Genomic DNA, 27,096 nt, shown 5'->3' with positions numbered 1-27,096 from the left:
ATCCTGAACCACACTGAACGTATATGCCACATAACAGGTAAAATTTAATGATCAACCATAATTTATGATATAATAAAGCGCATAATACTCATTTAATACAACACAAAACAATCGTAATTTCCCGGTTCTCACATCAGATCCAAATATGAAAGTTTACGTTCTTATGAAAAGGAACAACCTTCATTGTAAGTTTTCGCTAATTTCATCAAGAACGCACCTAATTTGTGTCTTAAAATTACCATTTTCTAACACCTTGTCATTTCTAGTGAGACTTATGTATAAAATTAAAGTTAATTTTACTTGGATTTCAACTTTATGTTTTCTATAGACACAAGTGATGGCCTTTGTCGTTTCTAATCAAACTTATATATTGACTTAGACTTAATTGTACTTTGATTTCAATTTTATGTCACATAACTTAAGGAAACATGAACTCAAGTTGAATCCAAAAAAATGTACATTCGGAGTCGGAGCAGGAAAGTTCCTAGGATTCATGATAAGAAACCAAGGATTGAAGCCAATCCTAAGAAAATAAAGGCAATCCAAGAAATGAAGGCTCCCCGGGCCCAGAAGGATGTACAGAAGCTAGCTAGGTCACTAGCAGCACTCAGAAGGTTTGTGTCAAAACTAACAGAAAGATGCTTACCTTTCTTTGTGTTATGAATATATTGTAAACTTGATGATAAGTTAAACAAAACACCTTAGAAGATTTAATTTAGTGAATTTTGTAGCACTCGACAGATGATCAAGTATAGTCCCGACGAATGAACTTTATAGTCCCGACGGATGATAAACTGACATCCATCGAGTGATTAGCTTATGTAGAAAATAAGTCTTGTAGCACATTTCTGCAAACAATTTTGTGTAGATTCTGTAGGAGTATATGAGTCATGTTGACTACTAGTGAATATACAGAATAGGTTGATTAACTGTAAATATGAGATGTCTTGTAATTCTGTATAAGTGAAGTGGAGTCAAGTGACAAATAGACACCCGAAGGATGATCTACAAGACTCCCGAAAGATGATCAACAAAGCTCACGATGGATGACAAGCATAGTCCCGAAGGATGATCAAATTCAAATATATGTTGGCAGTGACAATACAGTCACATGCGTTGGGTGTTTGTAAAAGGAATGTGGCATCCTGTTAAGCAAAAATTTGAGAACAAAGAAGCATTACCATTTCCATACAATTGTGAAGATATTCAAAGATGCTGGAATAGAGTAGTGAAGCAGCATGGAGTTAGACTAGATATGTTTTGTTTTTTGTCTTGTCTTATTGCCATGTAAAATTGGTGATATATAAACCAAGTGTAGCTAGTAGAACAATCAACTAAGCAAACACATTTTAAAGAGAGATAGAAAAAGTTGTACTTGCCAAGCATTTCTCTATAGTTTGTTTGTTCTACTTGTAAAGCAGCTGTGAGCCATTTTAAGCTACACAGACTTCTCAAATTGATATATATATATATTTGGTGGATACATTCAAATCCACCAGAAAGTTTTAAAGCCTGTGTTTTATTACCTAGTGTTTTGATTTCAATTATATTTCAATTCCGCACTTTAGCAAATCAAACACTGTTATATGTATTAAGTAAGAACTGTTTTAAAATCTGAAAAAGAAGCCAGAATTATATTCAACCCCCTTCTGTAATTCTTGTTCTATTGTTAGGGAATAACAATTAGTATCAGAGCAAGCTCTTGAAGTATAAAGTGCGTAAAGATCACAACAAACAGCAAGATGAACAAGAAGGATGTTGGAGTCAAAATTCCATTTCTGGACAAAGATAATTATCACCACTGGAAGGTGAAGATGCACCTACATCTTCTTTCCCAAGATAAGGCTTATGTGGATTGCATAGAGAGGTCCTCATGTACCAATGAGAGCTGCAACTGGCAATGAATGGTCAGATCCTGATATTGAGCAAGTCAGGAAAGATAAGAAGGCCATGACCATATTGTTCAATGGAGTTGATAGTGATATGTTTGATAACATCATTAACGGTAAAACAACCAAAGAGGTTTGGGACACAATCCAGATTATTTGTGATGGTACTGAGCAAGTAAGGGAGAATAAGATGCAGCTACTGATTCAGCAATATGAGCATTTCCACTGTGAAGAAAGTGAGTCTCTCACTGATATTTTTAGTAGATTTCAAAAGCTACTAAATGCTCTAAAGTGGCATGGAAGAGTCTATCAAACAAAAGACTCTAACCTCAAGTTCCTTAGATCTCTTCTAAAAGAGTGGAAGCCAATGACAATCTCATTAAGAAATTCTCAGGATTACAAGAAGTTCACCTTGGAGAGACTGTATGGCATCCTAAAAACTTATGAGATTGAAATAGAGCAAGATGAGAGGATGGAGAAAGGAAGGAAGAAAGGAGGGTCCATAGCACTGGTTGCTGAGTTAGATAAGGGGAAAAAGATGAAGGTAGAAGCTGTTGAGTCTACATCAAAGGTCTGTGAAAGCAAGGGTAAAGGGCTGGTAGCTGAAATTGAAGATCACTGAGCCAATATGACATGGATGATATTGATGAACATCTAGCATTCCTATCCAGAAGTTTTTCCAAGCTCAAATTCAAAAAGAATTTTGGAGCAGCCAAGCCAAATAGAAACATGGTGGATAAATCCAAATTCAAATGTTTCAAATGTGACTTGACAGGGCATTTTGCTAGTGAGTGTAGAAAGTCTTATTCTAACAAGAAGAAGTTTGAGCTTGTTGATTATAAACAGAAATACTTTAAGTTGCTCAAACAAAAGGAAAGGGCTTTCATCACACAGGAGAATGATTGGGCTGCAGATGGATTGGATGAAGATGAAGAAACAAGTTATGTCAATCTAGCTCTAATGGCCAAATCTGATAAAACAGAAACAAGTTCTTCAAGCAAACAGGTAATCACCACTAACCTAGCATATTTATCTAAAGTCGAGTGTAATGATGCAATAAATGACATGTCCACAGAATTATATCACCTGCGCCTCACTAAGGAAAATGCTAAAATTAAAGAAAATAGTCTGTTATTAAGTGAGAGGAATAATGTGCTAGAGTCTCAGTTTATTGAATTTGAGAAATTGAGAATTGAGTGTAAGATTGCTAAGGATGAATTAACTGAGTCCTTGAAGAAAGAAGAGATTTTAAAGAATCAGCTTGAACGAGAACCGGAAGTGATTAAGGCATGGAAATTATCCAAAGATGTTCATGCTCAAATTACTGAAGTTCAAGGTATTGAGTCCTTTTGTGATGCAGCCTGGAAGAAGAGTAAAGAGAAGCTTGAGTCCAATTTGGTTGAAGGATTGCTGACAGAAGTGGACTCGACGGATGATGAAAATCATCCGTCAGATAATCAAAAGGATTATCCGTCGTATGATAAAGAGCCACATACATCGGCTGTGTGTAAACCTGTTAGCAAAGCTAAGCTAGCTAAGTTGAATGAGAAATATAAATCAGTCTCTAAGTACTTTATTCCAGGGGAATCAATTCAAGTCAGGAAGGAAAAGAAAGTTAATGTTGGTCATCTGTCCATCAAGCAATTAAATGACAGATTAGAAAAGATTGAGATTAAAACAGAAGCTAAAAAGAAAAATAATAGAAATGGGAAAGTATGAATTAACAAACATAACAACTACACACCTGAAAAATATGCACCAAGAAAAATATGTGTTAAATGTGGTAGTGTCAATCATTTGTCTGTTAATTGCAAACTTGCCATGCCTACTCCCATGTATGCACCCTCTTCTTTTCCCAACATGACTGTCATGCCTACCATGCCTATGAATGCTATATCTGCTCAAAATATAAATGCACAATTTTCTAATATGCCATTTGCACCTAATCCTTATTATACTGCATTTAGTATGCATCAAATGCAATTTAGGATGCCCTTCTGGAATAACATGTTTGCAAATAGCATGCATTTTCCTATTAATCAAAATGTGCATGATAATTATGTTCTAATGACTGGTCTCAAAGGTCCAACTCAAATGACTAAGGATGAATATGAAATTCCCAAGTCAAATGAGATCAAACCTAAGAAACCAAATAAGAAAACTAACAAGGCAGGACCCAAGGAAACTTGGGTACCAAAATCAACTTGATTTGATTTTGATATGGGCAGGGAAACAGGAAGAATCTTTGGTATCTGGATAGTGGTTGCTCAAGGCACATGACTGGAGATTCTACCCTGCTCACTGAGTTCAAGGAAAGAGCTGGCCCAAGTATTACTTTTGGAGATGACAACAAGGGTTATAATATGGGATATGGCTTGATTTCAAAAGACAATGTCATCATTGAAGAGGTTGCCCTAGTGGATGATCTCAAGCATAATTTGTTGAGTATCATCCAGCTTTGTGATAAGGGCAACTCGGTAACCTTCAATTCAGAAGCCTGTGTTATGACAAACAAAAAGAGCAACAAAGTGGTTCTCATTGGAGTGAGAAAAGGGAATGTGCATCTAGCTGACTTCAACTCATCAAATGCAGAATCTGTCACTTGTCTTCTCAGTAAAGCAAGTCAAGATGAAAGTTGGCTATGGCACAAGAAGTTGTTCCATCTAAACTTCAAGACCATGAATGAGCTTGTCAAGAATGAACTGGTTAGAGGTATTCCTCAAGTGGAGTTTACTAAGGATGGATTGTGTGATGCCTGCCAAAAAGGAAAGCAGATCAAAGCATCATTCAAGAAGAATCTTGATTCAATAATTGAAGAATCTTAGCAATTGTTACACATGGATTTGTTTGGACCAGTCAATGTGTTGTCCATCTCAAGAAAAAGATTTTTCCTAGTAATTGTGGATGATTTCTCAAAGTTCTCTTGGACATATTTCCTAAAGTCCAAAGATGAAGCTATTGAAATCATCATCAATCACATAAAGCAAGTCAACAATCATCCTGACTTTAAAGTAAGAAGAATCAGGAGTGACAATGGAACTGAGTTCAAGAATTATGTGATGAGATAATTTTGTGAAGAGAATGGGATTATGCATGAGTTTTTTGCAACAAGAACTCCACGACAAAATGGAGTGGTAGAAAGGAAGAACAGATCACTTATTAAAGCTACAAGGACAATGCTTGAAGAATCAAAGTTACCAACATATTTATGGGCTGAAGCTGTGAATACTACCTGCTACACTCAGAATATCTTTTTGGTTAATCAAGCAAAGTGCATGACTCCCTACCAATTGTTCAAGAACAGGAAGCCAACTCTAAATTTTCTTCATGTCTTTGGCTGCAAATGTTACATCTTAAGAAATCAAACTGATCAACATAGAAAGTTTGATGCTAAAGCAGATGAAGGAATCTTTGTTGGATATGTTGTGGGAAAAGCATATAGAGTCTACAATATAAGAACCAACATTATTATGGAATCAGTACATGTTGTGTTTGATGATAAAAAGATTGAAGGACTGCAACATGGAAAATTCCGTGAAAGCCTCAAGTTTGATAATGTGGAGATTGTTAATGATGACAGTGATGATGACAATGATCAAGAAACAGTGACTAAGGATAATGCAGAAAAATCTACAACTTATGAAGCACATAATTCAACAGCTGTCGAGTTACAAAATGCTTCATCCATCGGGAGACAATCTGCCTTATCCGTTGGGAGACAATCAGCTTCATCCGTCAGGACATAAAGTGCATCATCCGTCGGAACATTAAGAGAAGCTGAAAGTCAGAATAGATCACCTACAGAAAGTTCCCCTTTCTCAAATCAAAGATTCACAAACTCAAGGGGAGTTTCTTATAATCAAAACTCAATCACACATCAAGACAACAATGAGGCCTCTTCATCTAGAGCTAATCTACCTCAACAAAGGAAATGGACTAAAGATCACCCTTTTGAGATCATCATTGGTGATGCATCTTCTAGAGTTCAAACTAGGAGAGCAACACAAAAAGAATGTCTATATAGCAACTTCCTATCTAAGGAAGAACCAAAGAAGGTAGAAGAAACTTTGTTGGATCCTGATTGGATTTTAGCTATGCAGGAGGAGCTAAACTAATTTGAAAGGAACAAGGTATGGAAGTTGGTACCCAAACCTAAAGGAAAGAATCCAACTGATACCAAATGGGTATTCATAAACAAGATGGATAAAAATGGCATAGTGGTCAGGAATAAAGCTAGATTGGTTGCTAAGGGCTATTGTCAACAAGAAGGAATAGATTTTGAGGAAACTTTTGCTCCTGTTGTAAGACTTGAAGCCATCAGAATCTTCTTAGCCTATGCAGCTCATGCCAATTTCAAGGTCTATCAAATGGATGTCAAAAGTGCCTTTCTAAATGGAGATTTGGAGGAGGAAGTCTATGTCAGTCAACCTCCTGGTTTTGAAGATCCAAATTTCCATAATATGTCTACTATCTTTTGAAAGCACTTTATGGACTGAAGCAAGCACCTAGAGCCTGGTATGATACTTTATCAAAGTTTCTTTTGAAAGATCACTTTACAAGAGGTATTGTTGATAAAACTTTATTATTTAGAAATGTTAATGGCTCTAGTATACTTGTTCAAATCTATGTAGATGATATTATATTTGGCTCCACAGATGAAAAACTTTGCAAAAAGTTTGCCAAATTGATGCAAAGTAAGTATGAAATGAGTATGATGGGAGAACTAACTTACTTTCTTGGTTTACAAGTTAAGCAAGTTAGTGATGGAATATTCATTAGTCAAACTAAATATATTCATGACATTTTAAAGAAGTTTGATCTAAAGGATTGCACATTTGTAAAAACTCCCATGGCCACTGCAACTAAGCTTGAATTAAACACTACTGAAAAGTCTATGGATATTTCAAGCTATAGGGGCATGGTTGGCTAACTTCTGTACTTAACAGCTAGTAGACCAGATATAATGTTTGCTACTTGTCTTTGTGCTAGATTTCAGGCTGATTCTAGAGAATCTCACTTAGTAGCTATTAAGAGAATTTTCAGATATCTCAAAGGAATAGAAAAACTTGGCATTTGGTACCCTAGAGATTCTGGTTTTGATCTAACTGGTTATTCAGATGTAGATTATGCAGGTTGTAAAATAGACAGAAAAAGTACAACAGGAACCTGTCAATTTCTAGGGAACAAGCTTGTGTCCTGGTTCAGTAAAAAGCAAAATTCAGTTTTTACTTCTACAGCTGAAGCTGAATATATTGCTGCTGGTAGTTGCTGTGCACAGATTTTGTGGATGAAAAACCAATTGTTGGACTATGGTCTACAAGTGGAAAGAATTCCCATTTTCTATGATGACACAAGTGCAATTGCCATCACTGAAAATCCAGTACAGCATTCAAGAACAAATCACATAGACATCAAGTACCACTTCATTAGGTAACATGTGATGAATGGTACTGTGGAACTTCATTTTGTTCCAAGTGAAAGCAGCTTGCAGATATATTTACCAAGCCACTTGATGAATCCATCTTTTCAAGGTTGGTAAGTGAGTTAGGTATGCTTAATTATTCTTGAATTATTTTAGATATTTTTGCAAGTTATAATGCAGCCAGAAACTTAATTGATTTTTCTGTTTTGGATAAATTTTTGGCTGTCAAAATTTACACCCCGACGGATGCTCATTATCCATCGAGTTTGATCATCCATTGAAATATTATTTGTTAATAAAAATCAATTACTTTTCCGGATTTTTTTATAACCCGACAGATAATTGGTTTATTCTTATCCGTCGAATTATCTCAATATTAGACGTTAAATCTCTGAACATTATCCATCGGGTATACTTACAGTTTATAAGTATAATACGACGGGTAAGTGACATAATTTTTACAGTTTATTTATTTTTAAACGGCTATTTTGGACTATTTGATTGGTTACTTTATTTTACTTTATTATTTTTGACAGTTTATTTCTGAGATAGTATAAAAGCATAATTCATTTTCGTTCTACTCTTTTATCATTCTTAAATCAATTTCTCTAACTTTCTTTCTTCTCCAAAGCAAATATTCTCTCTACAAATTTCTCATTCTCTAAAAATGGCACCAGTAGTCAAAATCATGTATCAATATGGATTTATCTATAAAAAGAACAACTTTGTAGCTCTTGTGAACAAGGAGATTCCACAGTCTGGAGACTTTCACAAGATGATGGATTTTGTAAAGAGTTGTAAACTCAGTTATGCTATGCTGGAATCACCCACAATCTACTGTGAAGTTATGGAGGAGATATGGACAACTGCCGTGTATAACTCTACTGATAAGACCATAACTTTCACTCTTAAAGGTAAGCAGTTTTGCATTAATAGTGACATTATCAAAGCATGCTTTAGAATTGCGGATAACACTATTACTGTTCCACACACAAATACTGATATAGTTAACATGCTTAATTCTATTGGCTATGCTCTCCCCACCTCTAAGTTGAGTGAAATTAGGAGTCTAGGTCTTAGAAAAGAATGGAGCTATGTGTGTGATGTAGTTACCAAATTATTTTCTGGTAAAATAAGCAATTTTGATTATGTTAACATTTATATGCTTAACATGCTTTATCTGCTAGTTACTGATAAATTCTTTAATTTCAGGGACATGATCATGTTTGAGTTACGTTATAAGTTAGGAGAACTTAATAAAAGAGGTAAAAGTGACTATTATGCTAGATTCTTTATGATGCTTGCTAACCATATTATTGAGAACATTGTTGTTGAGAACCCAACCAACAAACTGAATTGTTGGGTTCAAGAAAGGAGAGCCATTGTTGATCTCAACAGGGAAAGTCACCACAAAGAGGTGCCCCTCTTTTACTTTCCAATCATGAGGGGACCTCAGGTAAGTGAGGTAAGCACCACTGTCTCCACTCTTCCAACCTCACACATTTCTTTGCCTTCTAGTGTAGCTATGGAATTTGTGTCAATGACCCAACAGATGCCTACCCAAGCTACCAAAACAACAATTTTAAAATCCAAAGCTAAGAAAGCCCCTCTGGTTTCTTTCAAAAAAATCAGTTACAAAATCTACTAAACACAAAGAGGGGAGTGTGAAGGAGAGTGAGCAAGGTGAGGGACAGGGTGAAAATCAAAGAAACCATAAGGATAAGGCTGGTGAGGTTAGTGTACCTAAGCCTAGCCAAACCACAGTTTCCCAACAAACTGTGGTTGTTAATAAGGATATTAGCTCAACTCTAGTTTCATCCGCCCGAAAGGATATTACTATTAAAACAAGCTCCCAACCAGAAGCACAGGTCAAAAGGGTTAGGGACACAAGTTCACCATAGACTTATGCTAGAAAGAAAATATCTAAAACCTTTGGGGATTCACAAGGAACACACACAGTGCAAACTGGAGCTAAAGACCCAGTCACTGCACCATCTCAAAGTCAGATTGATGAGGCTCCAATAAATGTGGAGTCACATCCAAAATCTCTAATAATAGAAGCACCTGAAATACCTAATTCATCCACACACTCTGGATGTAGACATAATTAATACATCACTTCCAAATTCTCCATCTTTAACTCTATTGGAGAAGCCAAAAATCCAAGCAAGTGAGCATCATCTTTTAGATGATTTGTTGGCTCACTTGCCAATTCTCTCTGAGTCTATTGAGACATATGTGCCCAAATTTTAATCAATCTGCACAGAGTCTACAATAGTCTCCACTCCAAACTCATTCATTTCTTCTATCCCGGTGGATATTATTTATCCGTCGAGTAGTGATTGTATCCCGACGGATATGCCTAACAGTAGTCATCCGTCGGCTAGCCAAACTACTATCCCGATGGATATTCCTCATCCGTCGAGAGTCTCTGCACAACTTCAAATTCCTATAATTGTCACAAGTGCATATGAATTAGTAGTAGTGCAATCACTCTTAGGACTGAGGGCAGGGAGTGAATTGAGTGAGAGGTTGGGTTGCTACCAGGCAAAAGAAGAGGAAATGAGTGAACCAATGCAGACCATTTCCTCAGGTCTGGCAAAAGTGAGTGAGAGCAGTCCCATCTTAGATGGTGAATGTGAGGGTGTGAGGGTGGGAGGACAAGGGGAGCCCTTGATGCAAAAACAGAGAGAACATGAGAGAAATTTAGGTACTGGAGAGATAAGGATGGACACCATTGCTAGTGAGTCAATGAATGTCAGTGATGCAGATAGGGGGAAACTATTTCAGCAATATTATCAAGTTGTCATAAAATCTATCTCCCTGGATGCTGAGACATTTACTCATCCTATTCCAGCTTATCAAACTCTAGTTGAACAGGGCACTGAGGAGGCTGAAAGGATGCTCAATTTAGTGCACACCACTCAATCTATGCAAAGAGCAAATGATGCCATCACAGCCATGCCACCTAGAGCTGATGATGAGGTTGACTATGGTACTGGTGAATCTGCAGATTTCTTTGGAGATGATGGTGATGATAGTGAAGAGCTCATGGACATAGGGGGAGAAGCAGGCACCAGCTCTAGATCTGGCCTGCCAGCATGGACATTCTCCAAGAACTGTGATATTCAATACTTCAAAACCACTCTCATCCATCAAATCCAAGAAACACATAATGCTCTTCAAGCCAAAACAAATGCTAGCATCAGGAAGCTCTTACAAGCACATCTCAATTCTCTACAATTGCATTAAATCTGGGGTCTGCAACACAATCAGGATGTCACTTCTCTTAAAACTGAGATTGATCAAGTGAAGAAGGATATCTCTGAAAGATTGGATGTTAAAATTCCAGATGCAACAATGTTTGACATTAAGAGACAGCTAAGGAAGAATTCTGATCTTGCCACTAAAGTGGATTCCCTGGATACAAGGTTGACTACAATGGAAGTCTCTTTAACAGCTATCAATCTTCATCAAGCACAACAAACTCAATTGCTCCAAAAGTTGGTGGCTAAACAATCTTCTACCTCCACTCTACTTGATGATAACAAAAAAGAGGGACAAATCATTAACTCAAGTCAGTCAAGCAGAGCCAACTAGTGAGGGGGAGCATGTGGTAAATGTTCAAATCAGCCAAGTAATTGTTCCAGAAATTACTCTGCCAAAGCCACCAGTATTGGACAACATTGATCTGATCCAAATAGCAGCTGCTAAGCTTGAGTCAAAGACAATTCCCAAGATGCTTGATGTTGCAGTTGTGGAGAAGGAATTAGATGATAAAAGGAGGAAAATAGATGCAGAAATTTGGACCAATTCAGAAACTAAACAAAATCTTTAATCAACACTCTCAAGTCAAGCAAATTTTTGTAGAAGAGATGAGTTTGAGTTATCTGGAAAAAGGCCAAACTTTTTGCATAAAATCTCCAAAGGCAAATCTGGCCCTGAAGCCTAAAAGAAACTACTCAAAGTTTTCAGATAAAAATCCTATGGATATTATATATGAAATACCTAGGCCATATGAGAAGAAGCTGTTGGCTAGGTCAATTGTATTTTTCAAGGATCCAGCTGATTCAGTACTTAAAAGAAGAATTGCCAAGATTTACAGAAATGGTAAGGAAATCTGTGTGGTGGCTGGACACCCTCAGTTTGTAGAAGCTAAAAAGGAAGAGAAGGAAAGAATCAGGCAAGAAAAGAAGCAAGCTGCCTTAGATGCTAAGAAGATCAAACAAAAGAAGGAGCAAGCTGCTATCTTGGCCAAACTTCAAGCTGTGAAGACTACAACTGAGAATTCTACACAACCATATGTGATTGCTGAACTTCAAGATCAGAAAATGCAATGGGAACCACAACAGAAAAGAAGATTCAAATACAAGCTCCCCTCCAAAAGAAAATTAGACTTTAGTGATGAGGAAATGGAAGACTACATTCCCATAAAGTCTACAACCTCAACTCAGACATCCAAACCCTCAATGGTATTTAAAGAATTCAAGGTGGTGGATCCAACTAGGAATATTCATGGTGAGCCCATAATTCCAAAGGATGTGCCAGTAGACTGGGACAGTTTGCCAATTCCTGAACTAAACTTTCCTATCTTCAACAAGCCAAAGAAAACAAAGACTAGAGCAATCGAGAAAGTGAAGCCCTTTGACTCTTAGATCCAAGACCCTAACCAAATCTCAACCCACAGTCAACAAGGGAGATCTCTTATACATCTGTGACATCAAGGAGTTCTATGAAATAAACCTCTACTTGGAAGAATTGGAAGAAGTAAGAGGGATTGATGCTTACAGACATCTTCCTGAAAGGCTAGTGTTCAAGTACAAGGGAGGGAAAGAGATCACATGGCCACTTCACAGGATTCTTCAAGAAAGCCAATCTGTACTGATAAAGGTCTATTCATCCTTCAAGAAGAACTTTGGATTTAATGTGACTGCAAGGAGAATAGTCCTAAAGAAAATAGAGGAGCTAAGGAGTAATAGAGTCAAAGATGCACTTCCAAAAACTTTGTCTATTCCCTTCACAGGAAAGAGAGTGCATTTGAGGCCTTATTGGCTGATGGAATTCAAGGATAATAAGGGAGTTAGAAGATTCTTCATACTGGATGATCAACTGAGTATCTCTAGCAATGAGACTCTTTTGGAAATGCAAGAAATGTTGGATTTATCTGAAGCTGATGAACTTGAATTCCACAGACAACTCCAGAATCAAATAGAAGAGAACAACAGGAGGCTTGGGAAGAAATCCAGATAATCCACGAAATAGATTTATCTGCTCAGACTAAAGGAGCACCTTGATCATGATTATGAGAACTCTTTGTACACTTTGCCTTGTTCAATTTTCAATAAATATTGTAGCACTTATCAATTTTATCTACTACTTTTCAATCTGTATTTTTAGGGTATTTTGTTATCATCAAGTTTCTCTTAATTTATGGCTATAATTCCAGTAGACATAAATTGGGGGAGATTGTTAGGAATATATTGTGAACTTGATGATAAGTTAAACAAAACACCTTAGTAGATTTAATTTAGTGAATTTTGTAGCACTCGACGGATGATCAAGTATAGTCCCGATGAATGAACTTTATAGTCCCGACGGATGATAAACTGACATCCATCGAGTGAGTAGCTTATGTAGCAAATAAGTCTTGTAGCACAATTCTACAAACAACTTTGTGTAGATTCTGTAGGAGTATATGAGTCATGTTGACTACTAGTGGATATACAGAATAGGTTGATTAATTATAAATATGAGATGACTTGTAATTCTGTATAAGTGAATTGGAGTCAAGTGATAAATAGACACCCGACAGATGATCTACAAGATTCCCGAAAGATGATCAACAAAGCTCCCGACAGATGACAAGTATAGTCCCGACGGATGATCAAATTCAAATATCTGTTGACAGTGACAACACAGTCACATGCGTTGGGTGTTTGAAAAAGGAATGTGGCAGCCTGTTAAGCAGGAATTTGAGAACAAAGAAGCATTACCATTTCCATGCAATTATAAAGATATTCAAAGATGCTGGAATAGAGTAGGGAAGCAACATGGAGTTAGACTAGATATGTTTTATTTTATTATCTTGTCTTATTGCCATGTAAACTTGGTGATATATAAACCAAGTGTAGCTAGTAGATAATCAACTAAGCAATCACATTTTAAAGAGAGATAGAAAAAGCTGTACTTGTCAAGAATTTCTCTGTAGTTTGTTTGTTCTACTTGTAAACCAGTTGTGAGCCATTTTAAGCTACACAGAGTTCTCAAACTGATATATATATATGGTGGATACATTCAAATCCACCAGAAAGTTTTAAAGCCTGTGTTTTATTACTTAGTGTTTTGATTTTAATTATCTTTCAATTCCACACCTTAGCAAATCAAACATTTCTATATGTATTAAGTAAGAACTGTTTTAAAATCTGAAAAAGAAGCCAGAATTACATTCAACCCCTCTTCTGTAATTCTTGTTGTATTGTTAGGGAATAACACTTTGATCCACTGAAATGTGCAAACAACAAGAAAGAAGTGAACTGGAGTCTGAAGTGCCAGAGAGCATTTAAAGAAATCAAGGGATATCTCTCGCAACCACCAGTCCTAATTAAGGCAAAACCCTGAGAACCTCTATACCTCTACTTGTCAACTAGAGCCTTAGTAGTTGGGGCAACACTGATCCGGGGAAAAAATGGAAGACAACAACCAGTATACTACGTAAGCCAAGTACTCAAAGATGCGAATACCAGGTACCCAAGTTTAAAAAAATTTGCCTTTGCTTTGGTCAAGACATCTGAAAAACTCAGACACTACTTTCAAGGAAGGGAGATCCGGGTCGTCACCAACCAACCCTTGAGAAAAATAATACATAAACCAGATGTATTAGGAAGACTAGTTAATTGGGTTGTGGAACTAAGTCAGTTCAATTTCATCTTCATTCCCAGGACTTCCATCAAAGCTCAAGCACTTGCTAATTTCATCATTGAATGCAACTTCCAAGAAACAGAGCCAAAACCTATGGACATCGACCCAGAAAGCAACAAAAACCTAAACCCGGGAGCCTGGACTCTGAACATCAACGAATCTTCAACAAATGAAAAGTCAGGAGCCGGACTCATACTTAAAAGCCGGGATGGCTTCATGATCTAAACTACTATATCCTTTGGCTTCCCAGCATAAACAACCAGGCAGATTATGAAGCACTAGTTGCGGGACTGAAGCTTTCCAGGACCCTCATGATCCAGTACTTAAACATCTATAGCGACTCCCAAATAGTTGTCAAGCAAACAAATGGAGAGTGCATAGCCAAGGATCCCATACTAGCCAAGTATTAATCTTTGGTCCAAAGCTACATTGCCTTAATACCCCGATACCAAGTTCAACAAATTTGTCGAGAAGAAAATACAGAAGTTGACAACCTATCCAAGCTAATCCAGAATTCATCAAACCTGGACTACTCAGTTTACTTTGAATAATTGCAAAGACCATTTATTGAAGTCGAAGAAGTCTTGGAGATAGACAACACCCCCAACTGGATGACTCCTTTTATCAACTACTTGGAAAACGGAGAGCTTCCAGAAAATAAAGCAAAGGATCAAAGATTAAAAGCCAAATTAGCCAAGTTATTTCTTGAAGAAGGACTTCTCTATCGCTGGAACCTTCTCCTCCCCCATACTGAAATGCATCGGCCCGACAGAAGCTAATTATTGTTTAGTGGAAGTCCTTGAAGGGATATGTGGAGATCATATGTCTGCAAAAGCCCTGGCTCACAAGATAATAAGACATGGCTATTACTGGTCAATCATTTACCTGGACGTGGTATAGTTCGTGAAAAAATGCAAGCAATGTCAACTCTTCAGCAATATGTCCCAGATCAGCCCAATCCTACCCTCCTCAGTCCTATCTCCAACCCCATTTGCTGTTTAGGGTATAGATATCATGGGAACTTTTTACAGGGCTAGAGGAGACTTGAGATACCTATTGGTGCAATCGACTACATGACTAAATGGGTAGAAGCAGAAGCAATGAGGACCATAAACCAGCAAGACTGTATAAAGTTCATGGACAATATTTTGATGAGGTTCGGGATCGCTAGAGTCCTAGTATCAGAAAATGGGCCATAGTTTTTCGGATCAGAATTCGAGTCATATCTCCAAGAGCACAAGATCAAAAATAAGAAATCATCAGTAGCATACCCCCAGGGGAACGAACAAGTAGAAGTCACAAACAGAATCCTGCTCTGAGGCATCAAGAAGAGACTGAGAGAAAGCAAGAGCAAATGGACAAAAGAGTTGCCAAATGTGTTATAGTCCTACAGAACTGGTCCCCAGACAAGCACGCGAGAAACTCCTTTTAAGATAGATTATGGCAAAGAGGCAATGCTACCAATCGAGGTGGGAGCCCCTTCTTATAAAGCAATAAACTTTGATGAAATAGATAACGAGGAAAGACTCAGAATAAATATTGAGCTAATTGATGAAGTCCGGGACCAAGTTGTAGAAAGGATGGAAAAATACAAGGAGAAAACAAAGGAGCATTTCAGCAAGAAGTCCAGGGTCAAAAATATTCAAGTTGGAGACCTAGTACTTCAAGATACAGAGGCTTCAGATCCCACCAATACTGAAAAGCTAATGCCTAAATGGGAAGGGTTATACAAGGTGAAAGAAGTCTTCAGACCAGGAACTTACAAGCTAATGAATATTGATGACTCCGAAGTTCCCAACACCTGGCATGGACTCAGGCTAAGAAAGTTTTACCAGTAGCAAAGAGAAAGTAACCACAATAACCAAAAACTTGTAGCCTATGACAAGAACCACTTTATTACTACACATCCTGTATGAAGCAAATTTGAAATCAATGAAAAGCATTTCTAATTTTACTTAGCAATTTTTTACAAGCAATCCCAGTCAGGGGCCATACTTGAACCCGGACTAGCATATTATTTGTTACTTAAAAAAAATTCTAAGGAAATAAGCAATCTCAGTCCAGAGCCATACTTGAACCTGGACTAGCACATTATTTATAACTTAAAAATATTTTTTCTAAGAAAAACCCAATTCCAGTCTGAAGCCATGCTTGAACCCAGACTAGCACATTATTTGTTATTTAGAAATATTTTTCCAAGGAAACAAGCAATCCTAGTGTCGGGCCATACTTGAACCCGGACTAGCACATTATTTCTTAATTAGAAATAACTTTCTAAGACAAAAATATACTTAGAAGCATTCACTATTGCAAAAAACAAAACATAAGCGAAAGGACAAGTAAATGAAGCAAATAAATTCAGACCACATAGAGCCCGGACAAAGAGTATTAATTTTACAAGCAAATACGTAAGTCGAATATAGATAGTTCAAAGTTAAAATTACCAGCCTAAGAATCCGGAGCATTTTCAGAAAGGAAGCTTTGGCACAAACTGTCAAAAAGTTCCGGCTCTCCGAGTCCTGCCTCGATATTCTTTTTGGCCTTAATGAACTCCTGGATGAAGCTACCCAATTAGCCTCCGGACCAATCTTGATGTGCTTTTTAGCAACAATCTAGCAACATGCAATCTCTGGGGCACCGTCATGAGCAATGGACCTATCATACTCCTCCGAATATTTATAAGCCTCGATGATCTCAGACTCCGGCTTCATTGCTACAAGCTGCTTCCGGAGTTCTGTGACTTAAGATATTAGATCCCCGACTTCTTTCTCATCATTCTCAGCCCGGGTCGTTACATCGTTCAGATGCTTGTTCAACCTGGAGAGAGAGAGAGAGAGGACCTTAGCAGATATTTCATCTTTAAGCTCCACAAGCTCCTTGTTTTTATTAAAAATCACCTCCAAGGCGTGCTTGAGTTCGGAGTATGAAATAGCAGCTGCCCCGGCCATGAAAGCCCCAAGCTACAAGAAAAGAGAACAAATTCAAGAAAAAAACAAAGAAAAAAATCTAAGGCACAAAAATAAGAAATATAAAAATGCTATACCTGACCCTAGAGCCTAGTGCAGTCCTTTATCACAACATCAAATCCAACCTCGTTCATCTCCCGCCACTCAATTTGGGACGAAATCTCAACCATGAATCGGGCCACCCTCTCCTCAAGCCCCGGACCACACATGCTCGGATCTTCGACATCCAAACATTTCACCTTATCTTGGGCAGATTCAGCACCTGGGAAAATTGGCGAATTACAAGTCCGGGGAGGTTTGGTGCCTTGAGTCTGAAGGCGTTTGTTCTTCTTGCTCAGCTCAACTTCAGATTCGCCCAAAGGCTCGATCTCCTCTAAATTCTCAAAGTCACCATCATCTTATACCTCAACAGTTGGATCAGAGGTACGGTTCTTCTCAGCTGAGTCCATCTTAGAAATGACATTACTTTGTGAAGCCTCTCCCGGGTGTGGATGAGACGCAGACCCGGCAACCGATGCCTTCTTTCTCTGTTTGAAAGCAGTATCCAACCCAAGAAGAGCATCACTATACGCTGAAGCGGACATATTCAGATTATAGAAAGAAAGACCTATTAAAGAAAACAAAAAGCAAAAACATTAGTCCGTGGAGGTGACCCAAAAACACATTACTCCGGGTACATAAATATTAACAAGTTCGGGGAAGAGAAAAATTATACTTATAACCAAGCCTATTCATTGTCTTATGATTCATGAAGTGTCCCGAGTAAACTGGAACACGAGACACTCACAAAATTTGAACACGAGTTCAAGGGCTTCACCCCTTTACTCAGACCGCTTGAACCGGGTCTAAACACCTTCGATAGTTATGTACGGTAGGTAGTAGAGGTCCACCCCTTAAGCAAAATAATTTCCCCATTCTAATACTTCAAGGAGGATTGCTGTATGACAGGCCTAAATCCGGACCCATAACCACACTCGGCTGCCCAGAATCGTATTTCATAGAGGGCGACTGACTGGACTTAACTAAGGTAAATATATGATTCCAGAGCCTGAAAGTTGCCTGGACTTTGAAGCTATTGCAACAGGCTATGAACCATGACATCCACTTGATTCCATTAGGAGTTATCTGAATCAGGGATAACTTATAAATATATTTCTACAAGTGTTTTAGGAAAAGGTGCCAACGGGGGTTCCACCCGGACCTCAAATGCTCCAACCAGACAAGAACGAACCTGTCTGCGGGCTGGTGATAGATCTTCTCCCCGGGTAACGGCCACCTCCACTCAATCTGATCATCTAACTGAAAAGCATCCCGGATAGAGGAGTCCTGGGCAGCATGGTCCAGAGCCGCATACTCATCTTTCAAAGGGTACAGACCCTTAGCTACGATCATCCCAGCAAACTTCCGGTCAAACTTAGCTTCATCGTACCTCCCAAGACCGCTGTCCGGTTGCCTAGCATATCCGGAACTGATACTTCGATAGTACCAGCTATTCTCAATCTCTTCATTCTTTATTATGAAGTAGTACGAGATATCAACCCAATATATCCTCGGGGATATCTGAGCAGCCTTTGACTTTCTAATGACATTCGACCCTGAAGTCGATCCCTTCTTACCCATCTCTAAACGGTTAATATTAGTATCAGAGTTGTTCAGACTAACATTAGAATCTGATGATCCGGGATAGCAAGAGAAGTAGACTTTAACGTGCACTTTAGTCCGGACCATAAACCTAAAAGCAATAAGACGGGTTAGTCTAAATCCCTACCAATTCTTTATTAATAAGCTACTATGGTCCGGACTAAGCTATTTTCAATTTTTAACACTAGCTACTAGTCTGGGGAAAATTCACCCCTAACCAAGCACAAAAGTTAAACCCAGGTCACTATAACAACCCACTTACCCGGACCCAAAAAACCACATACCATTAAAAAACTCCAAAAACCAAAAACCTAACCCTACATCATATGAGTCTGGACTACGTCCCACCAGTCCAGACCCAGGTACAAAACCCTAAACACAAAAACACTTTAAACACAAAATCAAACACCAAAACATAGCAAAAATGCATATACATACATGTATACTAAACAAAAAACAAATTGAAACGAACATATTCAACAAAAATTTACAAAATCAACAAAGCAAAATATGAGAACAGTTACTGTGAATGAAGTAAAGGGAAACAAATGAAGTTGAAGAGAACTTACGAGTTAGAAGAGCACAAATAGTGTAATGGAAGCATAACAATGGAATCCTTTGCCTTCGACTAGTCCAAAGCAACACAAGAAGCGACCGAAGAAAAAAGAAGAGAAAGGAAAGCTTTAAGTGAATGAAAAATTTCGGAGAGCAGTAAAAAAAGAGAGAAAGGGGGGATTTTATAGAAGATAGGGATTTGGACAGCCAGGACACGTGGCCATATCCCAACCCTCAATTTTCAAGATATGTATCTATATACAGTTATATATATACACAGTAATTATTATTAGTCATAATTAGGGCACGTCTTTTCAAAAAAGACAACCGTAATAATTCAAATCGTGGGGGAAAAACCACAAATCGATTCATATTCCAGTCCGGACTGTCCCATTTTAACAAAACCCGAACTAGGGGCAAGGAAAGCTCAAATCTCTACAAAAGGCAATCTACTCTATGTCCAGCTAGTCCGGCTTTGTCCACCTCAACATAACCCGGACTGGGGGCAAGGAAAGTTCAAATCTCTACAAAAGGAAATCTACTATATGTCCAGCTAGTCCGGCTTTGTCCACCTCAACATAACCCGGACTGGGAGGTAAGGAAAACTCAAATTTCTCCAAAAGGCAATCTACTCTATGTCCGGCTAGCCCGGCTTTGTCTATTTCAACAAAACCCGGACTAGGGGGCAAGCAAAACTCAATTTTTTTCCTAAAGGCAATTTACTTTATATCCACTAGTCCAGCTTGGTCTACTTCAGCACAACCCGGACTGGGGGGTAAGGAAAACTCAAATTTTTCCTAAAGGAAATTTACTCTATATCCACTAGCCCGACTTGGTCTACCTCAACACAACTCGGACTGGAGGAAATGAAAGATCAATTTTATAATGCAAGCAACCTACTCCAAATACTATTTACCATACTCCCCCATCCTAAAAATCTGAATAGGGAGTGGGGGATACATGATAGTACATATGACTCCTAGAAGAATCGGGTCCAAACTCACGGCTCCACCCACTCCCGCTCACCCCTGGTCTGGACTAATGGTCCTCTGCGGCTCAATCTTAAAAAGCCCCAGCATGTGAGGCACATGTCCAAGAGCGTGATAGGGACATATGTCATTGATCAATCATGAGAATAATCAGGGCACGTGTTAGAGGATCCTTAGAACATTCCTTAGCTATTCCCATCCCGACACATATAAGGCATCCATTCCTGCCAGGCATCCTCCGCTTCCAGGACCAACGCCTACGATTCAAATGTACCAATCCCTAAACCCTACCCTTGAGTTATAAATAGCCCAGGAGAGGTTTTGGGGTTAATCACTCTTACACACTCATATACACACACAACCACCTTACATTCCTATTTATCTTCGTCTTCCTAAAAGCGAATTCTTACTCTCACAACAGAGGTGCCGCGGGACTCATAGCCCCCTCCGGTATTGTTTTGCAGAAACTCCACAAAAGCTACACCATAACCGCCACAAGGATCTAGGCGCGACGTCGAAGGAGTAGCCCCCCACACTGGACTTATCAGAAATCCCCAACACCTTTACTTTTTTATTTTTCTTCAATAAAACCCAATTTTTTGGGTGTTTGCGTGTCTTTCCTTTTGGAGGATTTGTCTGATCTATTCTTTTGGGGTGTTTTGTTATATTTTTGTTTAGTTATGTTTGGATTTATTCCATGTTAGATATGTTGAAAATGATTTTATTAACGTTTTTGGGGATCTGGAATGCCTACATCGAATCTAGGGATATTGCAAGAGCTGACTTTTCACAACCAAATATTGTTCATATTTTTGGGGTTTCCATTTTTGGCATGTCTATAGCTGGTATACAGCATGTAGATAGTTGGGGTGTCGTTCTTCCAATCTCAGTTGAGGTTTCTGAACACTGAACTAACAATGATTTTTATGTTGATAAGGTCAATACTGATGTTGCTGCTTTCAAAGATATTGGCGCAGTTTGGATTGTTTAAAATGTTTTTGATTTTGTCTTTAGATTTAAAAAATTTTAAATTCCACGTGTCAAACGATCAGAATACAAATCAACTAATTATTTTTAGTATGATATTTAATTTTCATCCTGGTTGTATTGGCGGTTGGAGGTTTTTTTCCAACTGTGTCTATTTATTAAAATTATTCTTCTATTTGGCAAAAAATATTACAGTATCAGTATCGTGCTAATATTAACTATTCTGCCCTCCCCCACTTCTTAAAGAAAACATGCCAAATGTTAATGAATGGCTCGTCTAATGTGTAAACATGTATACACATTATTCATTTAGTTTCATGCTATTGTTATGAGGTGAATTCTTGTTATTCGTGTATTCTTTACGAATATAGAAAGGTCTATTATCATTAATAAGTATGATGAGCCAATTAAAATTTGACACATACTAAAAAAATTGTTAATGAAATATTAGCCGAGCGTATCGAAAAATAATATACTTGTACACAATTTTAATCCTAACATTATTAAATTTAGACAATAAAAATTTTAAGGGTTTTTTTCATAAATACCCAAGTTTTACAATTTTTTTTTGCAAAAATACTATCACTTCTTAAAAATATTTGAAAAATATGACAATTTTGCAACCACGTTTGCAATTTGAATTTATAAAAATTTGATGCAAAAATACGTTTTGTAAATTGCAATCATATTTGCAACTTAAACATAAAAATATTATGTAACATAAAATGCAATCCGAATTACAATCTAAAATAGTTCCGCAATTTTAACTAAATTGCAACCTCTTATGCAAAATCATATTTTTACAAATATTTTTGGAATAAAATAATATTTTCGCAGATCTTTTCGGAAGTTGGTAAAATCGCAAGTAATTTTATAATAAGTTGTAGTTTTGGTACATTCTCAATTGAAAAAAAATTATAAATTAAAAGGGTTAATGAGCTAATTCGTCACCGTAAAATACCAAAACTTTCACTTGGTCACCAGCCCAAAAAAAAATTCATTCGCATTACTGAATTACATAAATTTTTAATTAAATTACTAAACTCCAAAATTTTTGTACGACCGTTAAAAGGCGTTAGACTATTAAAAGAGATCTGTTAAACAATTTGAAAAATTTCAAATTGATCACCAAAAAAAATTAAAAAAATTATATTTTAATTTTTTGACCCAAAAATTTATTTTTTAAAAACAGATTATTATTATATTTTATTGAATTAATTAAAATATACTCACACAAAAATAAAAAAATTATTTTATTATAAATTTAAGAGGTATATTTTATTTTGAAGTTTTCTTAAATATCAATAAAAATATGTTATTTAATCAATTCGGATTTTTGAAAAAATTATCTGAATTTCTCTTTTAAAACAAATAACTTTTTGAAAAAAATAGTCGGTAACCTAATTGAAAATAATACAAAATTGAGTGATAAATTCGATAGTAAACTTGATGTCACATCAGTTACACGTCATTTTTCCGTTAGTCAACTTAACGATACTAACGACAGTAACCTGTTTAAAATATTATTATTGTTTAAGTTTTTGACCAAAAATTTTTTTAGGTCGGTGTCAAAAGTAAAAATTTTGGTATTGTACAGTGATGAATCACATCATATACCCTAAATTAAAATGATATAACTGGACTTTTACCCAAGGAGTTGAATATTTATATGTTTGTAGCGGTGTAAGATCTAAACCTAAGCACGAGACTCATAGCTCTCACAGCTATGAAGATTTTTCAATCTCCCCCAAACACTAGGTCTAATCATCATCAAATAAACCCTCTAAAATCACTGAAATTCTCTTTAACCCATCTCTTAATCTTCCTAATCTTCACACTCAGTGTCAATTCCTCCACAATTACACCTAAATTCCTTCAAGTTCCATATGCTAAACACTGCAACGACGTCGTTTCAGAGACCCCGTCTGTTCACCTCACCAACCTCACTCTCGATTTACCATCCGGCGTTTTCTCCGGAGGGACTGAGATTCTGGGTCGCCAAAATGCCCTTTTGGCGGGAAAGGGGCTTACCGGTTCGATGTTTTTTCGAACCCATTTCGTATATGATACGACCAGTGATCACATTTTTGAGGTGCAGGGGAGATTGAGTTTGATGGGTAGGCGTGGTATTGGTCGGTTTAGGAGAGGATTGAGGCTTGTTAGTTATCGAGCTCCGAGAATTCCGATTCGGGCTGGGCAAGCTGTGTTTAAGTTACATGGATTTTGGAATGCGGAGTCTGGGAAGATGTGTATGGTTGGCTCTGGGGTTAGTTATTTACGAGATGTTAATGTTGTTTTGATTCTTGATTATTTGAATGTTTCGAGTATTTCTAATAGTTTTGTTAAGGGTACGTTGCGTAATTTGGGTAATGTGGGTGATAAGGATTATTTTCAAGGGATTGAGATATTGGGGGTTTCGATGAAGGGGTATAATTTTACGTTGGTAGAGAGTGAGAAAAGGAATGGGGTTTTTAGTGAGTATGATAGGTTGGCAAATGTGTCGCTTGGTTTTAAGAGGAGCGAGGAGGTGTGTTCGGTAGTTAAGTATAGTAGTAGAGTTGAGTTGGATTATTCGGATGATTGTGGTGCTGATAAATGTAAAGTTCTTGGTAGGGGCAGTGAGGTTGTGCCGACTATTATGGTTTTTGATGAGGTTGAGTGTTTGGAGAATGGGAGAGTTAGGTATCTGTTAAGGTTGTTGAATTCTAGTCCGAGTAGTTTTCACTTGTTGTTTGATCCTAGTACGACACTTGTTGCTGAAGGTGAGTGGGATTGGGTGAAGAAGCGCATGGACTTGGTTGCTTGTCGGATTGTTAATTATACCGAGTCTTTAAGTAAGGGTTCAGTTGGGGATTGTTCTATAAGATTGATCTTGAGAGTGCCTGCTTGGTTTTCCTTGAGAAACAGGAGTGTCATTGTTGGCCAGATGTGGAGTAAGAAAATGGTGAATGAGTCTGGTTATTTTGCTAGAGTCTTCTTACGGAGCGAAGAAAACCAAAAGCCAAGACTTGATGGTTTGAAATATAAATATGCTGACTATCAAAATTTCAAGAAAGCTTGCACGAAAAATATCAAAGCCAAAAGAAAAGGGAAGACATACCCTGATGGGCATACGTCTGATATGAGATTTGATATGACAGCGAGAAATGAGAAAGGGCATAGAGCATGGGGTTATTCATATCCATTATCTGTGGGTGACAAATTTTATGACCAACATCAACTTGTCAGTGACCAGACTAAAGCCGTGGTTGATGGGAATCTGAGTAGAAGCAATATGATTAATATTAGTTATGTTATGAACTTCAAGGATAGTGCCAACTTCAAGTTGGGTGCTGAAAGGCCGTTGACGTCTTCTGTATTCATATCTGCTGAAGGAATATATGATGCTGATACTGGGTTTCTGTGCATGATAGGCTGTAGGCATCTTTCCTCACACAATAAGATAAAGAATAATAACTCCATAGATTGTGAAATTGTTGTCACCGCTGAATATCCTCCGCTGAATGCGAAGGATGGTGGCAATGTAAAGGGAAAAATCCAAAGCACTCGAAGCAAGGTAGACCCTCAATACTTTGATGGTCTCGAGTTTCACTCAAATTCTGTTTACACTCACCAAGCAAAACAATCATTGTGGAGAATGGATCTGGAGATCACCATGGTTCTATTTTCCAATACGCTTGCGTGCATCTTTGTCGGTTTACAGCTGTTTTATGTGTATAAGCATCCGGATGTACTTCCTTTTATTTCAATCGTGATGCTTGTTATTCTCACTTTGGCACACATGATTCCACTATTGTTGAATTTTGAAGCCATGTTCTTGTCGAATCATAGACGGCAGACCCTTTTTAGTGGGAATGATGGATGGCTTGAAATAAATGAGGTGTTAGTGAGGGTGATTACAATGATAGCTTTCCTTATGGAGTTCCGTCTTCTCCAACTAACCTGGTCTGCTAGAAGTGTGAAAGAAAGCCTTAAGAATCTGTGGGTTTTCGATAAAAAGGTCCTTTATTTATCTTTACCATTGTACATTGGTGGTGGATTAATTGCTTGGTTTGTCCATCTTTTGACAAAGCCTCATACAAACATAATACTTTTGGAGCTTGTATCTGCCAACAGCACACAAATATCGCTATTGGGAGAACTTAAGTCATTTGCTGGCTTGGTTCGGGATGTTATTTTGCTTCCCCAAATAATTTTCAACTTATTTTGCGACTCCAAAGTAAAGGCTCTTGACCCTTTCTTCTATGTAGGGACGACACTACTTCGCCTGTTGCCACATGCATATGATCTTTACAGGGCTCATAGTTCTTCCTGGTCTTTCACTTACATATACGCCAATCCTAGAATGGATTATTATTCAACGGTTTGGGATATTAGTATATGTTGTGCTGGGGTGCTCTTTGTTTTCATCATTTTCCTGCAGCAACAGTTTGGTGGTCGTTTCTTCCTTCCCCGGAGATACAAAGAGAATGTTTTGTACGAAAAAGTCCCTGTAACTGGAACCGAGTAAATCACAAAAAGAAGTATACAAAATTTCTGTCATACTTGCATCCTCTTCTGCTCCATGTAACTTGTCTTGGTGATCTTTGATGAGGTATGAGGAGCTTTATATTCGATATTGTCATTTGGGAGGTTTCATGAAGAGATGTCTGTTTTTCCAGCGACTTGTAAAAAAAATTATATAAATATACGTGCATGGCATCCAGTTTCATGTTCACCCACTTGGCCAATTCCAAAATATAGAAAATTTTTAAATCCCTGGACTCCGAGTCTTTAAAATCCCTGGACTCGTGATGAGAATAGATATAATTATGCATATAAATTATACATATTAATTCAACCCTGATCTTATGTCAATTCCTCCAAAGTAGGGCCAAGTTCAGAAAAATTATTACTCATTTTCTGTATAAAAAAGTCAGTGCAATTTGTGGCAGAGTGTAAAATAACAAACGGGCTTTTTAAAGTGTGTCCCATTAACTCCAATAAAAATGGGCTCTTTTTATTGATGGAATTGATGTGAATGTAGGGGGCCATTAACATTATTATTCAAACACGGATAAAAAGATTCCATTTATATGAGAGTTAGTGAATATTGTGTGTCTTTGACGCACCATAGAAAATCCCAATAACAAACAAAACTCGAACAAATAATAGCAGGCTAAATGAGATGGGATTGACTTGATAAAAAATGTAATAAGAAAGAGAGCTATCACCGGATTGGATTCCTCACTTCAAGTGGAGAGCTTCTTTGCTCTTATTAGTTTTTTGACATTTTATTCATAGAGCCAATTTGATGTTATTGTTTCTAGCTCCCAAGTGTAGTCGAATTTATTATTATTTTTTTTGGCAAATATCGGGTATAAAAAAATAAAATTACAAGTTTTGTGATGCACAACTTCCATAATTCCAATAAATTTTGTTTACATCAATTCGATGTTACAAATGTTATTGTTACGTTTCTGTGTATTAGGCAATTTTAGTTACAAACGGTTTTTAGTTACAAACGGTAAAAAGGCCGGGGGTATATTCTCCTGTTCGGCTGCTGATATGTGAAACATATATATCTGAATCCCATATCGTGATCATTGGTGGTAAGCTCGACTCATCATAAAAAAATGTTAAAAATAACATTTTTTTGGGTACAAAATGCTGAAAATACTCATTTTGACAGTGTTGTGCTGAAAATATCCGTTTGGATATCTATTTGTCATTTGGATATTCTGTTTTGT

The 27,096-nt window shown here is 37.4% G+C and overlaps 2 protein-coding genes across 2 annotated transcripts; both read left to right on the top strand.

The window, feature by feature from the left end:
* Positions 1-15,683: 15,683 nt before the first annotated feature.
* Positions 15,684-16,067, top strand: LOC141660309 (uncharacterized). Its single transcript, XM_074467285.1, has one exon. It carries the CDS (start codon positions 15,684-15,686, stop codon positions 16,065-16,067), a length of 384 nt encoding a protein of 127 aa, XP_074323386.1.
* Positions 16,068-23,031: 6,964 nt separating this feature from the next.
* Positions 23,032-26,084, top strand: LOC141724372 (uncharacterized). The gene has a single exon (XM_074526494.1). It carries the CDS (start codon positions 23,094-23,096, stop codon positions 25,875-25,877), a length of 2,784 nt encoding a protein of 927 aa, XP_074382595.1. The 5' UTR covers positions 23,032-23,093; the 3' UTR covers positions 25,878-26,084.
* The last annotated feature ends 1,012 nt before the right edge of the window (positions 26,085-27,096 follow it).

The sequence above is a fragment of the Apium graveolens genome, chromosome 5 (genome assembly GCF_009905375.1).
Source record: "Apium graveolens cultivar Ventura chromosome 5, ASM990537v1, whole genome shotgun sequence".
NCBI lineage: Eukaryota > Viridiplantae > Streptophyta > Magnoliopsida > Apiales > Apiaceae > Apium > Apium graveolens.
This window is presented reverse-complemented; position numbering and strand designations above follow the sequence as displayed.